The 22,020-nt window shown below is 36.4% G+C and overlaps 2 protein-coding genes across 2 annotated transcripts; both read left to right on the forward strand.

Annotated features, from left to right (window-relative positions):
• Positions 1-4,043: 4,043 nt before the first annotated feature.
• LOC133307103 (uncharacterized) lies at positions 4,044-15,714 on the forward strand. Its single transcript, XM_061507526.1, has 6 exons — positions 4,044-4,397; positions 6,295-6,356; positions 6,463-6,728; positions 15,085-15,159; positions 15,274-15,336; positions 15,559-15,714. Exons 1-6 carry the CDS (start codon positions 4,291-4,293, stop codon positions 15,601-15,603), a joined length of 618 nt encoding a protein of 205 aa, XP_061363510.1. The 5' UTR covers positions 4,044-4,290; the 3' UTR covers positions 15,604-15,714.
• Positions 15,715-18,771: 3,057 nt separating this feature from the next.
• LOC133307100 (acyltransferase GLAUCE-like) lies at positions 18,772-20,816 on the forward strand. Its single transcript, XM_061507522.1, has 2 exons — positions 18,772-19,206; positions 19,929-20,816. Exons 1-2 carry the CDS (start codon positions 18,772-18,774, stop codon positions 20,814-20,816), a joined length of 1,323 nt encoding a protein of 440 aa, XP_061363506.1.
• The last annotated feature ends 1,204 nt before the right edge of the window (positions 20,817-22,020 follow it).

The raw sequence follows: 22,020 nt of genomic DNA on the forward strand, positions 1-22,020 counted from the left end.
GCGGAAGTTGCGGAATATCATCTGGAAACACATCCACAAACTCCTTCACCATGGAAATATTGTCGATCTCCTTATGACTTCCACCCACTAAACCCCCCACAAAGACATATCACAATGCCTCGGCCCTCAAAGCCTTTCTAACCTGTAACACAGATAGATATGGGGAAGAACTAGTAGCAGAATCATCAGCAGAAAGCACAATCCTTTTTCCACAGCAGTCTATCATAGCACAGTTCTCGACAACCAGTCCATTCCCAAGATAACTTGAAGGCTGATCATAGGTAAGCAAATAAAATCCAGCACGTAATCTCGGCCTTCATACTTAAATTCAACATCTTTACATAAAACGGATGTATAACACTTCTCTCCAGTAACAGTCACCACTTTCATAGGAGGAGAAATGTCTTACATTTGTAAGTTTAACCCAACGGCCATAAAATCAGACATGCATGAGTGTGTAGCTCCTGAGTCAAACAAGACCTTAATATCCATATTATCAATATAAATTATACCTTTCACAAGGTTTGGAGCCTTTTCTGATTGTTGACGGTCCACGGTGTATGCACTACCAACCGAGACAGGAACAACAGTGGCTTGAACTGCCATAGTCCTCACTTCATTCTGAGGACACTGCCTAGAATAGTGGCCGGATCTTCCACACTTATAACAAATAACTTCACCTGTAGCACACGGACCTCTATATTCTTTTCCACATCCTCTACACTTGGGAGGAGGTCCTCTATCAACAAGGTTCTTTTGAGTTCCGGGCTTCTTGAATAAATCGAGTAGATTGTTCACACTTAGCTTCTTACCCTTCATCTTCTTATTCTTCCAATAATTGGAGCCAGTTGCTCTATTTGCATTAGGTGCCTGGGCCTTAGAAGGCTTCTTGGTTTTGGACACATTGTATACTTCTTCTACCTTTCGGCACTGATTCACAAATCTGCTAAATTCTCGGATGTCACAATTTGACATCTTCCGAGACATCTTCTCATTCAGACCCCATTGAAACTTGGAGGTCATCTCAGCTGGAGTAGGTAGGGCTCTCCCATAGTTGGCGTACTTCACCAATTCATTGAACTTGGCAAAGTATTGGTCGATTGACATCGACCCTTGCTTCAGATCATTGTATTCATTTTGTTTCTTCTCCCTAGCCTCCCTGGGGAAGTAGTTGTCTAAGAACAACGTCTCGAACAACCCTAGGTGATTTCCCGGCCTTCAACTTCTAATGGTTGCACTGTATTCATCCACCAATCTTCAGCTTCACCTTCCAGCATATACACAGAGTAGACCAACTTCAACGTATCAGGGCATCTCATCACCCTAAAGATCTTCTCCATAGATTGGAGCCATTTTGCTGCCACCAGTGGATGATAGCCTCCATTAAAAGAAAGAGGTTTGTGTTTTCTGAAAGCCGTCAATCTCCTTTCTTCAGCTTCATGTTCATCGACACGCTCTACACGTGGTTGACGAACCTCGATGTGATGACTATGACTACCAGAATGGTGACTAGCCTCACCATCATTATTATCCGCTTCATCCTCTTCCTGTAGAATAGGTGGAGTAGGCGTGGCAGTGTGAGGAGGAGGAGTGGGTTGCAGGTTCTCAGGTCTAGCACCCCTCAATGTCCTCAACTCATTCATCATCGCGGCCATAACATTCAGTGTATCTTCATTCGTCTTCATCAATGTTTCATTAGCCTAGCGACTCGCAGCCAACTCCCTTTGCATGGCTGCCATAGTGGCCGCCACAGGATCTGACTGTACATCTGTTGCCCCACGACCACTTCAGGGCCTAACTAAAGCAGCCAAAACAGGTTCTGGCTGAGCATTGACATTCGATGGTCCAGGGTTATTCCGGTTCCTCGTCATGACACTACAAATGTTACACAAAGAAATGAGTTGATCAGGCCCACACTCTGTGATCACAAATGCAATAATCATAAAGATTACCAAAACAACTATAAAGCATTAAACACCAAGCATATATAACAATAATCCACAAATTTCCCTACAAAACTGCTCTGATACCATTAAATGTAACACCCCGTTCTAGAACCGGTTTGTTAACATTGCTTTATGATATTAAGCGCAGTTACAATCACATTGGTTCAATTAAAAACCCGGATAATTTGTTTGTTTTCCTTTTTAACAACGCCAAGTTTGAAATAACCAATTGCGTGACCATAACTTATTACTTTGCGGAATAATCAAAACTAAACTTAACATCATATCATTATTCTGTTCGAGTTCAATACTAAACTCTCTTCGCCTTTTATTAAATTGGAATTTATATACTTACTTTTATGGTCTCTAAATACCTCATACAAAGACCCATTTCTATAGAAAACCTAGAAATTACTCTTCAACAAAAACTCAAATAAAACTAGGATTTATTAACACTAACTCACCTAGAATCACCCAAGGAAGAGATTCCAAGCATCACTTCTAGCAATGGACTCCTCCAAGACACCCAATCAACAATGGGTCACCACTTTCTCAAGGGATTTTCTCTCCACACACCTGGTTTCTCAAGATTTTGGCTTATGGTTTACACTCACAAGGAAAAACTAAGCATCTTTGCTTCATAACATCAAGTGCTTCAAAATTGGTTTTATAATCACATATGCATAACTCTCTTTTTTGGAAACTGATCATAATTACCTCTTTGAGGCGAATCAGAACCCCCCCGGTATACCCACGGGTTCGACTCTTTGAGCCGCCTATGGGACTAATCCAGAGTTCGGGTGCGAGTCCAAGGATTACGGTACTTATGCCCCTCCCAAATGGTGTCGGTGAGATTTGAACCGAGGTCCTCTCTCACCACTCAGTCCCCATGCTACCAACTGAGCCACCACACTTGGGTACATATGCATAACTCTAATTCCAAATGAAGAAGATAATTTTTAAACCATTGGTCAAACTCAAGAGCAGGAACTAGAGGTGTTAACAGGTCGAGTCGAGCTGAGCTTTGGTCTTAAAAGGCTAAGCCCGTATTTAAATATGTCAGCGTGACCTAACCTGTTACTTGTTATGAATATAATTATCATCGGCCTATGGCCTGTCTTAATTACAAAAAATAAAAGCCTGGTTTAGCCTGTTTAAAAAAAAAAAATAAGACAACAAATATTTATTCAAAGAGAATATACAATCAACAACATTAGTAATTCCAAAATATTCATAAATTCAATGTATATCCAAACATCATAATATAGAACAAAATTATTCAAAAAGTCTATTTAACCAATAAAATGGGGTGAAATTGATTGAGGAGAGAGAGGAGGCTATTACAAATAGTATAAAAAATATAAAATAAAAATAAAAATTAATATACTAGGTCAGCCTGAGAGGCTCCAAGGCCGAGCTTTTGAATTGGAGCCTGAGACATTTTTATTAAACGAGCTTTTATACAAGTAAAGCCTGGTTCCAATAACCAATTTCAAACATGTAAGTTCAGGCCTTCACGAGCCGAGCCAAAGGCCCCTGGTTTATTTACCACCCCTAGCAGGAATGAGAAAATGCTAATGCGTGAAGGGTTAGTATAACTTTAGCTATGTGGAAAGTTGTTGCTTAGTAATTTTGAATGGTTGTTAAAAGTTATATTATATTTTACTGATTGAGAAAATTATATTAGGTTTTATTTTTTTTATTAATATCATTGCATTTCGATGTTATTTTTTTTATTGACTCTTATAATTTTGAATGTTTGTTAAAAATTCATATGATTTTTTAAAATTTTATAAATTCATATTATCTTTTCAAATGTTATAAATTCTATTAAAATTATTTAAAATCAAATCTTAAGAAATCTTAATGGTAAAAAAAATCTTTTAACAAAATCTTTAAATTTCTCAAATTCTAAATAATCTTTTAAAATCTATAAAAATATTTTTTTAAAAAAATCTTTTAAAATCATAATTGAACAGACTGTCCCTCAATTTAGAATCCAAATCTACATTACCTGACCAATTTCAACGTGTTCGGGTTTTATTTCGGTACAAAAGCATCCAAAAAACGACCCGATTGAGTTTCGTTCGGGCTTTACTCATTCATTTTTTCCTTTGCTGCGACCGCATGAGGACCTGATAGACTCTCTCAAGCTACAACACCACAAAATTCTTCTCTCTCACTCGCTCTATTTGGCTTTTGTTTATTTTGGTGTGAAATCTCTCAGAAATCGTTTCCACTGATTTTCTTCCCAAACAAAGAGGAGTCGATTTGTTTTTAGGTTTGGATTTAGGTTTAGGTTTAGGTTTTGGTTTCATTTTGAACAAATACATAAATAGAAAGTATGTATTCTGATCGAGTGGAGACAGGAGCTAGGAGGTCAGTGAAGGAACGCCTTAATGGGAATCTTTTCACTGACTCTAATCGCCAACGCAAAATCATCGGAAAGAGGTTCTTTTATTATTCTTATCATTATCATTATTAATATTATTATTATTCTTATTTTTGTAACCCCATGTTTTTTTTGCTTGAACGATTTTCACTATGAAAAAAAAATGAATTTTGGGTTGTGGGTATGCTTAATGTTGGTGGATTTGGCATTTTTCAGATGGGTAGGGTAGCTTTTATGTTAATGGTCTCTTGATCTTCCTGTGATGGTTGTGAAGGGGTTTAGGTACATGGGGTGGGTTGAGTTTATCTTTGTGAATATCCCTGTCTAGTGGTAGGAAAGAAATTGGGGTGATAAGGCTTCATGTTTCAGGTTTATGTTGGTGTTTGTGTAAGGGGGAGAAAATGCAACAGAAAATAAATGTAGACAGCAATCGCAATTTCTGAATATATATGCACTCCTTATTTTGGGGATACTGCTATCAAGTAATAGCGGAAGGTATAAGTACAGTTATTTGCAGAAAAAAAAAACACTAATATGGGAGGAAGGAGGAGGTAGAGGAAGAAGAAAAACCCTCAGGACTAGTAACTCTACTCCCTTCTCATTTCTCTCTCTTGGATATAATCTTCCCGATTTCCCTTCCGCACATACTCTTATGATGATGTACTGGCTGATATTGAGGATTGATTTTAATCAGAGGATTATTGGGTTCACATTGTCAGAATGACTTTGACTATTTAACTGGTGCAAGGATATTTGATTGAATTTAGCATTTTACTATTGTATTGTGTGATTGAATACTTTGTGTGTGGAGTTTTAGTGATGGTCTGTGTAGATATTTTGTACCCTACAACTGTGAATTAAATCATGTAATGAGCATGATTGTTCAAAATCATGGCTCTATTTGGAGAATCGTACGTTTTTATGCATCAGGAAGGTGGAGAGATCCTGATTACTGAACACACTCGTTTCTGCTTGGATTGTCCTTGGATTATGTGTCAGCATGTAGAATTAGAGTGATATTACGGGCATGCCAAATCCACCTTAGCCCCAAAATACACTTGAATGAGCAGCCAAATTTTGGAAAATTCCCACCCAAACCCGGAAGATACCAACCTCAATCTATTCCAAACCAAAAATTCCTAATCCAGTTGCTGCTGTGACCTTCTCACAACTGAAATCTTTGATTAAAATCTGATATTTCTCTGTCTGTAACTGGCAATGATTTGCTAGCACGGTGAAATGATGCCAGACCTTGCTGTAACTGAATTATGAGATTAGAACCAATTATGCCAGACCATGCTGTAACTGCTGGGATGCCTTTGACCTCTTCTGTAGTGTGCGTTAGTATGTTGGTATCAGCATGGGGATGGGATGTCAGAGATGAGATAAACCGAATTAGTAAAACGCACAGTTTTGGTTTTAACTGTCTTCCTTCTTTATTCCCTGAGATTCAAGCCAACAGGCCACAAAAGTTAGCCCAAATTAATTACTATACTAAATATGAACATAAAAATACGCTGACGTTGAAGATTTATAATTAAAATAAGAACTCAAAATAAAAAGACACCTACTATGAATTTTTAATCAGGTTTAGTTAATTGTTAGTTGTGTTGTTAAAGGTAGTTTTGCCTGTTTTCTTATTTTTATATGTATACATATAGTTAATACAATTTTATATTAAATCTTTTGCTCATTGTTATGATATCATGTTTTATATGCCAACTCCTGCTGTCCGATCCAAGGTAGGATCTATGAGTTTGACATTCTTGGAAATGAACATACTTGTTGGATTAATTCTCAGTCATATGCTGAGTTATTTCTGTTTCAGTTGTATTTAGTATGTTCTTTTGATTGTGTAGCACTGTGTTCCTCCTATGTGGCAAGTTCATCTTGGATGTTTAAACGCTTATAGAAACAAAAGACTTGATGATGTATTCCAAGTCATGCTTTTTGCAGGCAGAGGGAAGACGACAAGTGGGAACATGATCTCTATGAGGATGATGAACCCCGGCTCTCTAGTATGGATTGATTATGTTATTCTCATATGCAAGTATAAGTTGCTGCTCTTGTTGGATGCCGATAGTTCATTTTCTGGGTTTTGATTGTGTGTTAATACTTTTGAAGATCGCAAGGTCACTGCTCAAGATCTTCGCATGAAGCTTCAAAAGAAAGGTTTTCACCCTGGAACTCAAACTGGAAAGAGTTATGTTTCAAGTGGGAGGGATCTCCGTGAAAGGCTATCAGGCACGATGACTCCACAACCTAAAAACTCTGACCCACCAAAGTCAAAAGTGGCTGTGAAACCTAGCAGTAAAAATGTCAGCGTTGAGGCTCCTGCAGTATATATCAAAAGACCAGCTAATACATCTCCTAAAAAGTTTTCCCGAAAGGTATTATAGTTCTCATATATATATATTTTTAAATTAATAATTCAGGATTTTGTTTATTGTAATTGCTGTCTGGCAGGGATGTCAGTCCTAGTGCATGTCATGTTCTGTCATATCCTTTTCCTCTGCATTGACCATTGTATTGGCTATTAAACTAGTCATGACTTTACTTTTAAAAAAAAAACTGGGGATGCCTGCATTAGTAATTTTAAATACATTACTACTGTGATATATAATATACATGGGTCGTCTTTATATTAATGAACCGAACTAACATCTTTTTGGGTGTTTTGGGAGGCTGAGGACTTTATTTGTGGTCATCAAGAGGGTTGTTCATGTTTTAATTTTACCAGACTTATATTGTGTTGGCAAATTTCTTGCCTTGCTTAGTGTAAGGTTAACAAAATGGACATGGATATGGGATTTTCTGCCTGAGTCTTTATATATGCTGAATTCATCCTTGTAAAAAAGAAAGGTTGCATCACACTTGAAGCTTAGTCAGTGGAGAATTTTGTCCTATTTTGATGTTAGTAATACTTTAATTTATACAGCATTTTTGCAAAAATATGTTGCCTTATGCTTATAATAAGAATCAAGCCATAAAGATGGTAGGGCTATAATTGAAGCATATGTAGGATTTAAATTTTTGAAATGGGTAGCAAGTAGTACTTATTATTTTTTTGGGGGTTACATGTAGTTAAATTCTTATTAGGCTGCTGGATTCATAGAGGAGCATTATAATTTCAAATATTAAGGTAGGACGATAATGCATGACATAGGGATCAAATATAGTTAAATATTGGGTTTCTGTTTGGGCTGTTGTAGATGAGTCCTGTATTACTGTTTATGATATTTTAATGATACAGTAGAATGAACAGTACTCATCTACAGTGGCCTAAACAACAAGCCATCATTCAGTTATGATTGGCTCTCTTTGTCTTTATTAGATGAGCATTTAATATATAGACAATAAATGAATAGAATGAAGATTTAGGTTTTGGAGATCGTCAAGGACTAACTATCCTAGAAGCTTAAGTTGTTAGGTAGATTGTTACGACTCTGGATTTGGAAAAGGGAAATTGAATGGGGAATAGGGGAAAGATTGAAGATGAAAAGGAAAATCTTTGTTGATTATGGATACAAGGAACACAAGAGCTATGCTCTTCACAAGGGAGAATTCCCCTTCACAACAAGAGATTTCTCAGTCTATTCTACTATTCAATTCCAATTCATACGATGCCTATGACCGATGCCCTGATATAGTATCTAAACTCTTCTCCAAAAACCCAAAAGCCCATAACCATCTAACTATCTAACTAACAAGTCTAACTATCTTTACATGACATGATTGTCTATTTTAGGTAATCATAAATGCCCCTAACTAAAGGTTGTAACGATGCCGCCCCTTCGAAGCAACCTTGCCCTCAAGGTTGAGATTGAGCAATTGTCCTTTGATCATGATTACAACCTTCCAAGTCATAGCCTTCTTGCCATATCTGTGCGTAACTATGCCAGAACTTGAATGGAAAATGAGAAGAATGGTTGCCGAGAATAATAGCACTTCAAGCCCAAAGGGCTCTTGTGTGAGGGAGTGTGTAGAGAATAATATAAATCATTAAAAAAAGCCCTCACCTAACATCTTAAGGTTTTGGGTTGAAGTGGTTTTTTACAAGTATATCTTTGAAATGAAGGGGGGGTCGGCAATGTGCTCCATCAGTTTCATGATAGGTAATGGCCGGTATGGTGAGACACAACATATAAAAGAAATTGAAAATAAGAAAAAGAACACATTTTGAGTTATAAATGTGCAGAGGTGATGATGATTGAATAGATGGGCAGTAACATGACAAATAATGGTTGGGAATGTGGTTACTCAATATCTGTACGAAGGTAACTTTGGCTGAGGGTGAGATGAAGATTGAAATAAGATAGTTTCGCTATGTATTATGGAGCTGTCAATGGTCTATTAAGTATTACCGAGAGAAGTGGAGAATACGAAATATGATTGAGAGAGCAATAACTATGTGATAGAAAAGTCAGGAAGGAGCATGCAAGATGATATTAGAGGATTGATTCTTTTTGTTTTTTTGAGGATTCTTCATACCCTTTGGGTGGGACTAGTCCTCACTCGGGGGTCAAGCTTACACTTATAGGAAAACCATGTAAGAACAAAAAAGAGTTAATAACTTGCATCCTTCCTGCCCTTTATATCCGACAAACATTTCAACCAAAAAATTGATTATTCCTGGTACAAATATTTGTAAAGAAAGACAACTTTCTGTCCTTTTGTGACTGTTCTACTGCACAAATAACAATACAAATTCATTATAGCGTATTTATTTATTTATTTTGAAATATCTAATAATTGTACATGTAGAATATTCTAGATTATCATTTATCATTTATTGCTTTCTTGCTATCTGTGCCCTTATTTACTAGTGTCTCTTGTTATTGTAAATAAGTCTCTTAGGTTACTGTTGCTATTTATTAGTATAGCTCTTTGTACTCAATATAAAAAGGACCTATTGGGTCTCTCGATGAATTAAGAAAATTGTGTTATTCAGAAATACACTTCTTCTTTTCTTCATGGTATCAAAAGCTGGTTATATTCTAGTCTCTTCCCCGTTCTAAATTTTTTTAAAGTTTTTTCCCTATTCCTTTTCGTTTTTTTGCCACTGCCAAGGTCAGAATCATTACCTAGACACCTCCAACCAAGAAACCAAGGCCACCATTAGGTTCAGAACAAAATTCCGAGCCAGCCAACAAAAGACCCGTCGCCGGAAACGCCCCCACGCGCTGCCACGCGCCGCCACCATCCTTCAGCTTCGTCGGCGCGTGTGATCCACGCGCCACCCTCCCATCATTTTTTTCCGACGAGTCATACCCCGTTCTGATCGTCTGTCTTTCCTCTTCCTGTGTTGAGGGTCAAAATTGTATTTGGAGGAACTTTTTTTCTGGGTACTGTTGTTAGCAAGCCATGGACACTGAAAATGTTGAAATCTCATCTGGAATTTCGTTCGGAACCTCATCCCTTCCCATTTCTTCGTCTTCTGGAGACAACCCAGCAATGCAGATCACCAATCACCGTTTAAACGGTAGGAACTATGTGCAATGGTGTCAATCTGTTAAGCTGTTTATCCAGGCTAAAGGGAAGATGGGGTATCTGGACGGAAAAAAGGTTCAACCAGCAGAACATGAACCTGGCTATGATGCTTGGGTGACTGAAAATGCTTTGGTCATGACATGGCTGACTAATTCTATGGATCCAGACAGTCAAACTTATTTATTCCTTGATACGGCTCAAGAAACTTGGGAAGCTGTTAAAGAATACTACTCTGACCTGGGCAATGCCTCTCAGGCTTTTGAACTCAACACCAAGATGAGAGATTTACGCCAAGGAGGGATGACTGTTACTGAATATCTCCTTGCTCTAAAAACATTGTGGCAAGAGTTGGATCTTTATGATAAAGCAGACCTTCAAGGTTTAGACGCTAATGCAATATTCAAAAATTATATAGAGAAAAAGCGTCTCTATGATTTTCTTGCTGGCCTTAATTCTGATCTAGATGATGTTCGTGGAAGAATTTTTGGGCAAAACCCATTACCTTCCATTGCTACTGCCTTTTCTGAGGTACGAAGGGAGGAGCTTCGCCGAAAGGTAATGTTGGGTGATAAGGACTCTAAGTCCTTTGATGGGTCTGCCTTTATAGCAAAGAATACTGTTCGTCCTTCTGGGGACTCAAAACATTCTGACTGTTGGTGTTCTCATTGCAATAAGGGTTGTCACACCCGTGAAAAATGTTGGGAAATTCATGGCAAACCACCAAACTCGAAATCAAAAAGACAGAACAAGAATCGTGCTAATCAAGTATCTTCTGAAGATAAGGGGGATGGGTCTCATGTCCCTTCAAACCCTGATGGTGTTTTCCTCTCTAAGGCCCAGTATGAGCAATTTCAGAAATTGATGTCTCAACCTGCTGAGGCAACTAGTCATGTTGCTCAAAAAGGTATAACATTCCATGTTGAACGTAGTAATCGTTGGATCCTTGATTCAGGAGCCTCTGATCACATGACAGGTAATGCTACCTTATTTTTCTCCTTTACCCGTTACTATCACCCGTCACGAATAAGAACAGCTGATGGAAATTTCTCCACTATTGCGGGCAAGGGATCCATTAAACTTTCTGAGCATATTATTTTGAATTCAGTCCTTCATGTTCCCTCTCTTACTTGTAACCTCATCTCTGTTAGCAAACTTACTGCTGAGTTGCATTGTATTGCTAAGTTCTCTGCAAATGCTTGTATCTTTCAGGAGCAGGACTCGGGGATAATATGATTGGCAGTGCTAGAGAGGAAGAAGGGCTCTACTATTTGGAAGAGGATCTTTGTGAAAAGAGGATTTTTTCGAAACACTCTCTATGTTTATCAGATGATTGTAATGATGTTTTGTTATGGCATCGTAGGTTAGGGCACCCAAATTTTGTTTATCTTCAGAAGTTATTCCCTAACTTATTTATCAATAAAAAGCCAACTTCCTTTCTTTGTGATATTTGTCAGCTTGCAAAGCATTCTTGTGTCACTTATTCTCCTAAGAAATACCATGAATCTTCTCCCTTTACATTGATTCATAGTGATATTTGGGGACCTGCTCGTGAAAAAAATGTCTCGGGTGCTCGTTGGTTTATTACTTTCATTGGTGATCATTCTAGGGTATGTTGGGTATTTCTCTTTAAAGATAAGTCTGATGCGACATCCACTTTTAAAAACTTTCATGCTATGATTCAAACTCAATTCCAGACCCCTATCAAAATTCTGCGAACAGACAATGGCACTGAATATTTTAATTCTGTTCTTGGAGATTACCTAAACCAGCATGGAATTATTCATCAAAGTTCTTGTCCTAACACCCCTCAACAAAATGGGGTGGCTGAAAGGAAAAATAGACATCTAATTGTAGTTGCTCGAGCTCTCTTATTCACGATACATGTCCCTAAATATCTATGGGGGGAAGCCGTCTTGACAGCCTCTTATCTCATTAATCGGATTCCTTCTCGGGTACTAAATTTTCATTCTCCTTTATCTTGTCTTACTAAATCTTTTTTCTCTTTCAGTGCTCTTTCTTCTCTTCCTCCCAAAATATTTGGCTGTGTGGTTTTTGTACATATTCCTCCTCATCAAAGGTCCAAACTTGACCCTAAATGTATTAGATGTGTCTTCATAGGATATTCCCCTAATCAAAAAAGCTATAAGTGTTACTCACTTTCTCTCCGTAAGGTCATTGTTTCCATGGATGTTATCTTTTATGAGACACAATCCTTTTTTTCCCCAACTTCTCTTCAGGGGGAGTCTACTGGTATGGATGAAGATAAGATTGGGAAACCAAATGAAGATAAGACTGGGAAACCAAATGAAGCTGCTGTCTTACCTTGGCCTTTGGAAACATGGGGAGTTATTTGGAAGGAAACAGGGGGAGCAACTATATTTGAGTCTAATGATCCTCCTTGTGATCCTCCTGGTAAATGGGAAAAATTCTACAGCAGGCACAAAACACATCAAGAGACTCTAGACTGCCAGGATCCTGACTCGAGTCCTTGCTCCAGCAACCCACTTGAATGCACAGCCAACATTGCTATGCCCATTGCTCTCCGAAAATGTACTAGATCTTGCACTGCTCATCCTATTTCCCATTATATCTCATATGAGAAGTTATCTCCAGGTTTTCGTGCTTTCAACACTATGTTAGATTGTACCAGGATACCCAAAAATATCCAAGAAGCACTTGATGACCCAAAATGGAGGAACACAATATTAGAAGAAATGGATGCACTTATAAAAAATGAAACATGGGAGTTTGTGACATTACCTAAAGGAAAGAAAACTGTTGGCTGCAAATTGGTGTTCACAATAAAATTTAATGCAGACAATAGCATCAATAGGTATAAGGCCAGATTAGTTGCTAAGGGATTTACTCAGACTCATGGGATAGATTATCAGGAGACATTTGCTCCTGTTGCCGAGCTTAACACTATCTGCGTTCTGCTATCTCTTGCCTCCAACCTTGATTGGCCATTGCAACAGTTAGATGTTAAGAATGCCTTCTTGAATGGTGATCTACAGGAGGATGTTTACATGGATCCACCTCCTGGTTTTGAAAAAGGGGATGGTTTTGTGTGCAAGTTGCAGAAGTCTCTCTATGGACTTAAACAATCTCCCAGAGAATGGTTTGGGAAATTTACTCAAGCTGTTAAGGGAAGAGGGTTCACCCAAGCTCAGACTGATCACACTTTATTCTTTAAACACTCTGACAAAGGTAGAATTGCTATTCTCATCGTTTATGTTGATGACATAATTGTCACTGGCAATGATAGCGAGGAGATAACCTCTTTAAAAAAATGTTTAGCTGACCAGTTTGAACTAAAAGATCTTGGATCTCTCAAATATTTCCTTGGCATGGAAGTTGCTAGAAGTAAGGAAGGAATTTCTTTAACTCAGAAAAAATACATTCTAGATCTGTTGCAAGAAACAAGTATGCTTGGGTGCAAGCCGGCAGAGACTCCAATTGAAGCTAATATCAAGATGGGAGTTGAGGACAGGGAAGAGGGAGCAGTACCAGAGACTAGTGGGGAAATTAATCTATTTGTCTCACACTCGTCCTGATATTACTGTTGCTGTGAGCATGGTTAGCCAATTCATGCATTCTCCTAAGGAAAAACACCTTAGTGCTGTTTATAGAATTTTGAAGTACCTCAAAAACACCCTTGGTCAGGAATTCTCTTTAAAAAGGGGAACAAAAGGATGATTGAAATTTATACAGATGCAGACTGGGCTGGCTCTGAAATGGACCGAAGATCTATTTCAGGATATTGTACTTATGTCTGGGGAAACCTTGTGACCGGGAGAAGTAAGAAACAAACTGTTGTTGCAAGAAGCAGTGCATAAGCGGAATTTCGGGCTTTAGCCCATGGTATTTGCGAAGGAATTTGGTTAAGAAGGCTTCTGGAAGAGTTGAAGATCTCTTATTCCCTACCTATCAGATTATATTGTGATAATAAAGCTGCTGCCAGCATTGCTCAAAATCCTGTTCATCATGACAGAACAAAACATGTGGAAGTCGATCGTCACTTTATCAAAGAAAAATTAGAAGACGGTAGTGTATGCTTGTCATATATACCTACCAAGGAACAAACGACAGATATTCTCACCAAAGGATTACATAAGCCGACCTTTGAGGATTTGATCAGCAAGTTGGGAATGATCAATATATATCTCCCAACTTGTGGGGGAGTGTAGAATATTCTAGATTATCATTTATCATTTATTGCTTCCTTGCTATCTGTGCCCTTATTTACTAGTGTCTCTTGTTATTGTAAATAAGTCTCTTAGGTTACCGTTGCAATTCATTAGTATAGCTCTTTGTACTCAATATAAAAAGGACCTATTGGGTCTCTCAATGAATTAAGAAAATTGTGTTATTCAGAAATACACTTCTTCTTTTCTTCAGTACATGATATGGGGAATCTATTCTGGATATTTGTATTTCTGAGGCATATAAATCTAGCAATAACAAATTGTCATCTATTTTACCAAGCTTGGTAGCAGTTCAATATAATTTTGTGGAAATGAATATTTTTTATTTGAAATAATATCCAGCCGTGGGCTACATGTATAGATATTTTAAACTAAGGGGAGAATGAATTGAGTACCAGGGAGAATACGATAGTGACAGTTTTACATATTATGAATTGTCAATCTGCTCGGCAACGTGGTACTGCTGGCTGGCTTTAATAATGCTAATTATAAAACATTTGCTGTAGTTACACCGACAATGGTATTTGATACTGAAAGATGAAAGTGGGTGAGGTGTTGGTTGTGTATGTGATCTAAACAAAATGGTTGACTAATGAGATATATCCAATGGGGGTAGTTTGTATCTTAATAATCCTGGATATAAATCTCTTTAATGTGTTTAATCATTTAATTTTTCCTTCTTTTTTTTTTTTTATCTTTATTTTGATTTCGTATCAGATTTTCTCCTTACATAGATGAAACTGCACTAGTTTATGTTCATATATGCAAAAAGTGAGTCAGTTCTGTGAAATGTTATTCCTGCAAAAAGTGTTTATCCTTTAAAATGACATAACTTGTATTCTTTCACTCTCACAAAGAAGTGGGACCCACACCTTTATTTTTTTTGTCAACTCTCTCTCCTCCTTTATCTATCTCTTTCTCTTTCTTAAAATAACATAACTTTACATCATTTAAAATGACACACATTTTACCCTATTTTGCTATGTAATGCTTTTCTTTATTAAAATAAAGGAAAATTAATGGGATATGAATCCTGGCTCTTGCTTTGCAGGCTGACACCTCAGTGGATGAATTTTTGCAGTCCTTGGGTCTCGAAAAGTATCTCATAAGTTTTCAGGCTGAAGAGGTATGCCATACATCTATTTATCTTTTCCCTCCCCCCATGGACTAAAGTTCAATATTGTAACTAAATTTTAATTTTACCAGAGTTAATATTTACGTGTAAAAGCTATTTCTTCAGGTTGATATGACAGCTCTCAATCATATGACTGATGAGGATCTCAAGGCCATGGGCATACCAATGGTACGCATCATCAAGGCTTGGCCTTGTTTATATAACAATATATATACTGTTATTTTCCTATTGCAATAAGAGTGCAGACTCCTTACTCGGTTACTCCTATTATTTCCTAAACTCTTCCACCCTATTTTTCTTCTGCCAAGCTTGCTCTTAGTTTTGATATAGTAATTAATAATTCCTTCTTTGTTTAATAATCCCATTCTGATTATGCTTTGTTAATTTCAGGGGCCGAGAAAGAAGATACTTTTGGCCTTGGAGTCAAATGGCTGACATTCTAGTATTGTATTATTATTAATATTACTCTTGATATAACATATATTAGTAGGCTTATGTTTAAACTTTAGATTGATCAAGTTTGCTTGTAATTTATTTGTTTGATCCCTTTGGTGCTTTTATTACCATTTTCAATCTTGCTTTCTCCTTTACATTGCTAAAGTGACCTAAACAAGCTATTGATATTTACAAGATAAAATTCGAGCTTGAGAGCAAGAAAATTAATTGATAGAATTTATTGCGTGGCTGGAAGGACCTGTATTTTTGGATGGATCAGCATCTTAAAACGAAGAGTGACAGCTTAGCTGTTTTGAATACCTTCTTTTTTCTTTTTTATTTCCCAAAATTATTTAGGCACAAATCAGTACGGCATTACCCTCTTTTAGTCTTTACCAAATAGAATATGTACTGGATTCATTTAACTCCACTTTTGTAATGCGATAATAGGAAGAGGGGAGAGTGGGTGATACTTTTCAACCCCCCGAGTTTGGGACCAAAGGCAAAATCAAACATGGATCAACTTGTTGCAACTTGCGTGCTATAAAGCCATATTTTTAACTTTAAGAGATTCATAGTAGTTTTGGTTTCATTATGTGGTGTAGAGTTTCTCTAGTCAATCAAGTGACAAACTCCATCTGATATGTATAATATGGTTAAGTATGGGACAAACTAGTTTGCCATTGCATTTCTTGCAAGTGGTAGTTAGGATAGCTTCTTTCTACGAAATGCCATTTGGGAATCTGAAATCCAACAATACCAAATTAAAATAGGATAATACTTTTCTTATGTTGCATAAGAAAAATATTATCTTTTACTCAAACAATAAATAAAAGAGAGAAGAGTTGGAGGTGAGAGAAAAAAAATCTTCTAGGATTCATTTAAAAAATGTGAGTGTAGGAGATAATATTTTTCTTTTACAACATAAAAAAAATATTACTCATTAAAATATTATGCTTTGTTTTGGACAAAGCAATCGTTTCCGATTTGTTGCTGGGTTACTTAGCTTTTACTTGAATAAAGATGCCACCCCAACAAAAGGAATGCTTCCTCCTACAAAAGGATAGTCTTTGCTTGCTTTAACAAAATGCTTTTTAACTATATCATTCAAAATGTGCGATAATATCATATATTATTTAGTGTTAATCATGTTTAGTGTGTTGTCAGATTATTGGAAGTTCAAATTTTAATGTAATAGCCAAAGGTCATTGATATGATATAATAAATATGGAAAAAGTTGAATGGTTTGACGGACGCAACATGTATCCAATTGTATGAGCGATCCGTTAACATGCTTATAAGATTTGGCAAAATTATACTTCCTCATAACTCTCCACAAATGGTTTTTGTGTGAATTGCAAATTATCAATTTTAACTTCTAGCTTTCGACTATTCGTTTAAAGTTTAAATTTTAGCAATTCATTTATTTGAACTATAAACATTCTTATTATTATTATTGCGTAAGTTTCGTACGAATTTACTTCTCAATTTTAGGTATTTAGCTTAGGGAGGAAAAATAAACATAATGTTATGCTCAGCGTTAACATTGTAACGGAGACCTATAAAAATAATGAATTATTAAATGTTCAGAGTTTATCTGTATAATTTGATGACACTAAATCTAATAGTAATCTTTTACAGCCTTGTAGGCTTGAAGAATGAGTTTTTTTTTTTGGAAAGATGAAGAATGAATTATCGATAATGGTAACAGTTCATCTTGCTTGCCATTGCATAAATTGGGCCATTAATGATTATTATTTTGGCAGTGACTAAAGTACTGATTCTTAAGTCTTAAAAAAAGAAAGAAAAAAAGTACTGATTCATAGAAATGCAAACAAAAGATCTGTATGCCCATGCCACTGCACCATTAATTATTATTTTTTGGCAATGACTAAAGTTCCGATTAATAAAAATGCAAACTAAGATCTGCATGCCCATACCATTGCATAAATTGGGCTTTTTCACCTTTTTACCCCTTATTAATTAATTAATAACCATTTTGCTCCTGATTCGAAACTATTTATCAATCTGCCCCTCTTTAGTCGACTACCTTGCATTTTTAATCGACTAAATGACCAAAACAGACAAAAAATGACTGCTGGGAGATTTAGTCGACTAAATCTCCCTATTTAGTCGACTAAATCTTCATATTTTACAAAAAAAAAAATAAGTCAGTATGATTTTAATCGATTAAGTAGAGAGATTTAGTCGATTAAATCTCCCAACAACCGTTTAGTCGATTAAAAATGCAAGGTAGTCGATTAAAGAGGGGCAGATTGGTAGATAGTTTCGAATCAGGGGCAAAATAGTTATTAATTAATTAATAAGGGGCAAAAGGGTGAAAAAGCCGCATAAATTGGCCCATTAATGATTATTATTTTGGCATTGACTAAAATATCGATTCATAAAAGTGCATACCCATGCTATTGCATAAGTATTGTAATCTTTGGACTCGCAACTGAATTCTGGACTCGCAACTGAATTCTGGATTAGTCTCATGCGACTCAAAGAGTCGAACCCGTGGAGATACCGGGAGGTTCTGATTCGCCTCAAAAAAATAATTAAGATCAGTTTCAAAAAAAAAAAAAAAAGTATCAATTCATAAAATTGTAAACTAAGATCTGCCTGGCTATGCCATTGCATAAATTGGACCATTAATGGTTATTAATTTGGCATTGACTGAAGTATCCATTTATAGAAGTGCAAACTAAGATGCATACCCATGCTATTGCATAAATTGGACCACTAATGATTATTATATCGGCATCGACTAAAGTACCCATTCATATAAATTGGGCCATTAATGACATTCATACATCTTTTACTATGAATAAGCATAATAATACCACAAAACAGACTATTTAAACTCTTAGCATATTCCTCATTAATTCATAATATAACAGTTGACAGCTACCCTGTAAATGTTCTGTTTGCAAATTCCTCATTAATTCATAATAATATAACACATGTAACTTCAGAGTAATGTTAGGAAACTGGCTTAGTACATAAATTTGCCGCTCATGAATTGTCAAAAGCATAACATTTTTTGCCAACTTCTAACGTACTATTGACCACTGAGCAAACTTATTATATATATATAGAGGGGGTAACAATCTTTGCTGGTTGTGTATTAGAACAAGCTCAACCAGGGATATTATATTGTATGCAATGGGTAGCATAGAACTAGTTGAGAAAGTTGTAATTGTTCCTGAGAAACCAACACTCTCTAAGAGAATGTTCTTGTCAAATATTGACCTGTCCCTTGTTGTTTACCAAGACTCTGCCTCCTTTTTTGATCCTCCAACTAGCCAAATGAGCTTTTCTGAGATTTGTAGCAAATTATACAGTGCACTTAGAAAAATGCTTGTGCATTATGACTTTATGGCTGGCAGGCTAGTGCCAAGTTTGGAGGAGAATCATCGGTTTGAAATAGACTGTAATGATGATGGTATTGTGGTTGCTGCTGCAAAAACTGCTAAGAAATTGGGTGACTTTGGTGTTATTTCTGCACCTAATCCAGAGCTAAGGGAACTAGTTGTTTTCTTACATGAAGAGGGTGAAGAAGAAACTGACCTGAAAGAAAAGCCCCTTGTATCCTTACAGGTTAATGTTCACTTCAGTTCTTTTAAACTCTATTGCTTCTGTGATTGCACCAGGTCATAAATACATAAAATTGATTTTAAATCACTTTGTGTGTGCTGCTGCAGCCTGTATGTTCATGTTACAAATATTTCATTTAATTGATCCACTCATGAGGTTCTTATAAATCCACTTAATCTATATATATAATTTTTTTTTATTTCTCCATCTTTATGGTTAAATGCAAAAGTATTGGGTAACAAATTTTTCTAGACTCACAGAATGGGCCCTCAAGCCCGTAGAGATTATGGGCTTGATAAACCCCTTATAAATAAGGGGATTCGATCGGTCATGTTGCACGAAGAGAGATGGGGTTCCTGTAGACACAAAATCTTGTGGGATCAACCACTTTAATAAAAAAAGAAAACAGAAAAAAGCTTGCATTTCCTTATAAATAAAGGGTTAAATCTCATATGTAATTCTAATGAAATCCTAGCCTCCTTATTGCCACTGTACAAACATACCATCTTCGTTGGTTTCAAGCCTCTTCTCTAATACACGGTGATCTGCCATCACCTGCGATTGCCTCCTACATTAATTACGATATGCTTGGATCAAACACACCCTTCAGTTTAAACCCACACAACTTTGGCTTTTTTTTGTTCCCTTGCCCCCCAAATAATTTTAATCAAGGATACATAAAATAAGTGCTCAAAGTTAATTACTTTATTTATTGCTTATGACAGCTAACACAGTTTGGATGTGGAAGTTTGGCACTTGCTTCTCACTACAACCATTGCACAATGGATGGGATATCAGTAAGAGATTTTGAGGTGAATTTGGCTGCATTAACTCGTGGTGATGACCTCATTATAGTACCTAATGCAGATAGGACACTGCTAAGAGCTAGAAACCCTCCAATGATAAGTCATCCACATTTTGAGTATTCAAAATCTTCTGACACAGAGAACTTGTTCACTATCCGTGGTACAAGGGGCACAAATGTTAGACAATACATGGCAGATAATCAAATTCATGTGCTTTATTTATCACCACAACAAATTGCCAGCTTAAAAAAGAAAGCTCTAAAGGATAGCAACTTAAAGAACAGCACCACTTTTCAGGTTGTTGCTGCAAAAATATGGAAGGCAAGAAGTATTGCAACAAAGATGCCAAAGGATAAAGTATCCACAATGTTGTTCCCAGTAGATGTTAGGAAAAGGATTGTTCCTGAACTTCCAAATGGGTTTGCAGGTAATGCATTGGTTCCTGGCTTTGCAAGAGCAAATGTGAGGGAGCTCATGGAATTAGAAGATGCTTGTCACGTAAGGAAAGTGCAAGAAGGGATTGAAAGATTGGATGATGAGTACATTAATTCAGGTATAGATTGGTTAGAGGTGAATAAAGGGGTGCCTTGCAATAATGATAGTTTCTCCTTGGTTGCATGGTGGAGATTGGGGCTAGAGGAGCAACTTTTTGCATGGGGTAAACTAAAATGTGCCACTCCACTTGCAGTTAAGCCTGGTTTGGTCATGCTTTTGCCAGGGTCACAACATGAAGGGGGTCTTAATATATGCCTGGATTTACCTGAGGATCAAATGCGAGAGTTTTGTAGGTTAATGCTAGAAATTTAGATCTTATTTTGCATTTCTATTAATCGGTATTTAGTCAATGCAAAATTGATAATCATTCATGGCCTATGCTATGTTATTTATAGTAAGATGAACTGTTACTATTATCAATACTTCATTCACCTTCACTAGCAAGCCATCCAAGCTTACTTTTGGTTTAATCTTGGTGATGATAACACACACATTTTTTTGTTTTGTTTTCAAGTTTAGCTGTCATCAAAGTTGTCTAAAGATAATCTCTCATGAAAAGTAAAAATATTGTGAAGAGGTGGTAAATTCCCTTATAGTTCAGATTAGTCTAATGTTATTTTTTTTTTATTATTCTTACTTTTCTTTTCTTTTTAGTTCAAATCGAGTTTAGCAATTATAATTTTTAGTCCAGTCATAAATATGCCATGATCCCCGTGGGAATGATAAAAGGGTCTTAAAATATGCCCTATATTACTCACTATCGTGTATACTTGCGCGTCATGCACTTGCAAAACTATTAGCAAGACCATAAGTTTTTAACACCGTTGCCGAGGATCGAAAGCGTAATTGTCAGATTGTTAGATCTTCTTTGTGATTGCTTTTCTGAATTAAATTTGTTACTTGCATTTTCCTTGTTATTCTGATACTTTTGTAAGTTCATTTTAATTTTTTTTCCTGATATCGAAAGAAGAGTTTTGAAAAACAAATGGTTGTATAAGATTAAGCATAACGAGAATGGCCAAAGACCGAGATGACCAAGCTGGTACCAACATAGAAGTTTGAAGATTGTTCGGCTGCTGAACCCGATGCATTACAGTTGGAAGGGGAGATTTATTAGGGTGTGTTCCTCCAAGTGCCGAGGTGTATAGTTTGACTAGACGAATTGATCTTGCTTTGGCACTTATTGAAGGACCCCGTTCTAATAAAAGTCATAAAGAAGAATCAAGTTTAGTGCGGAATGTTAGAAATTTGAACTTGATGCATTATTCACTAAATTGATCAATTATTATATATTGGTAAATTCGTGTATTTGTTGGTTCTAAGTATTTACTTATACAAGTAATAGTTAGTTAAAATGTGTATTTAATATTTTGGGTTAAGGTCATTTGTAAATGTTGTCAAAAAGGTGATAATGCGTACATATATGTAATATTGTATTTGTGATTGTCTTGTAAGTTGCGAGAAAAGTAGGCCAAGATAATTTAAGGAATCATATTAAAATAAAATAAATATAGCT

Source organism: Gastrolobium bilobum, unplaced genomic scaffold, assembly GCF_033153095.1.
Source record: "Gastrolobium bilobum isolate Gb01-03AN ecotype WA unplaced genomic scaffold, APGP_CSIRO_Gbil_v1 utg10898, whole genome shotgun sequence".
In the NCBI taxonomy this organism is placed as follows: domain Eukaryota; kingdom Viridiplantae; phylum Streptophyta; class Magnoliopsida; order Fabales; family Fabaceae; genus Gastrolobium; species Gastrolobium bilobum.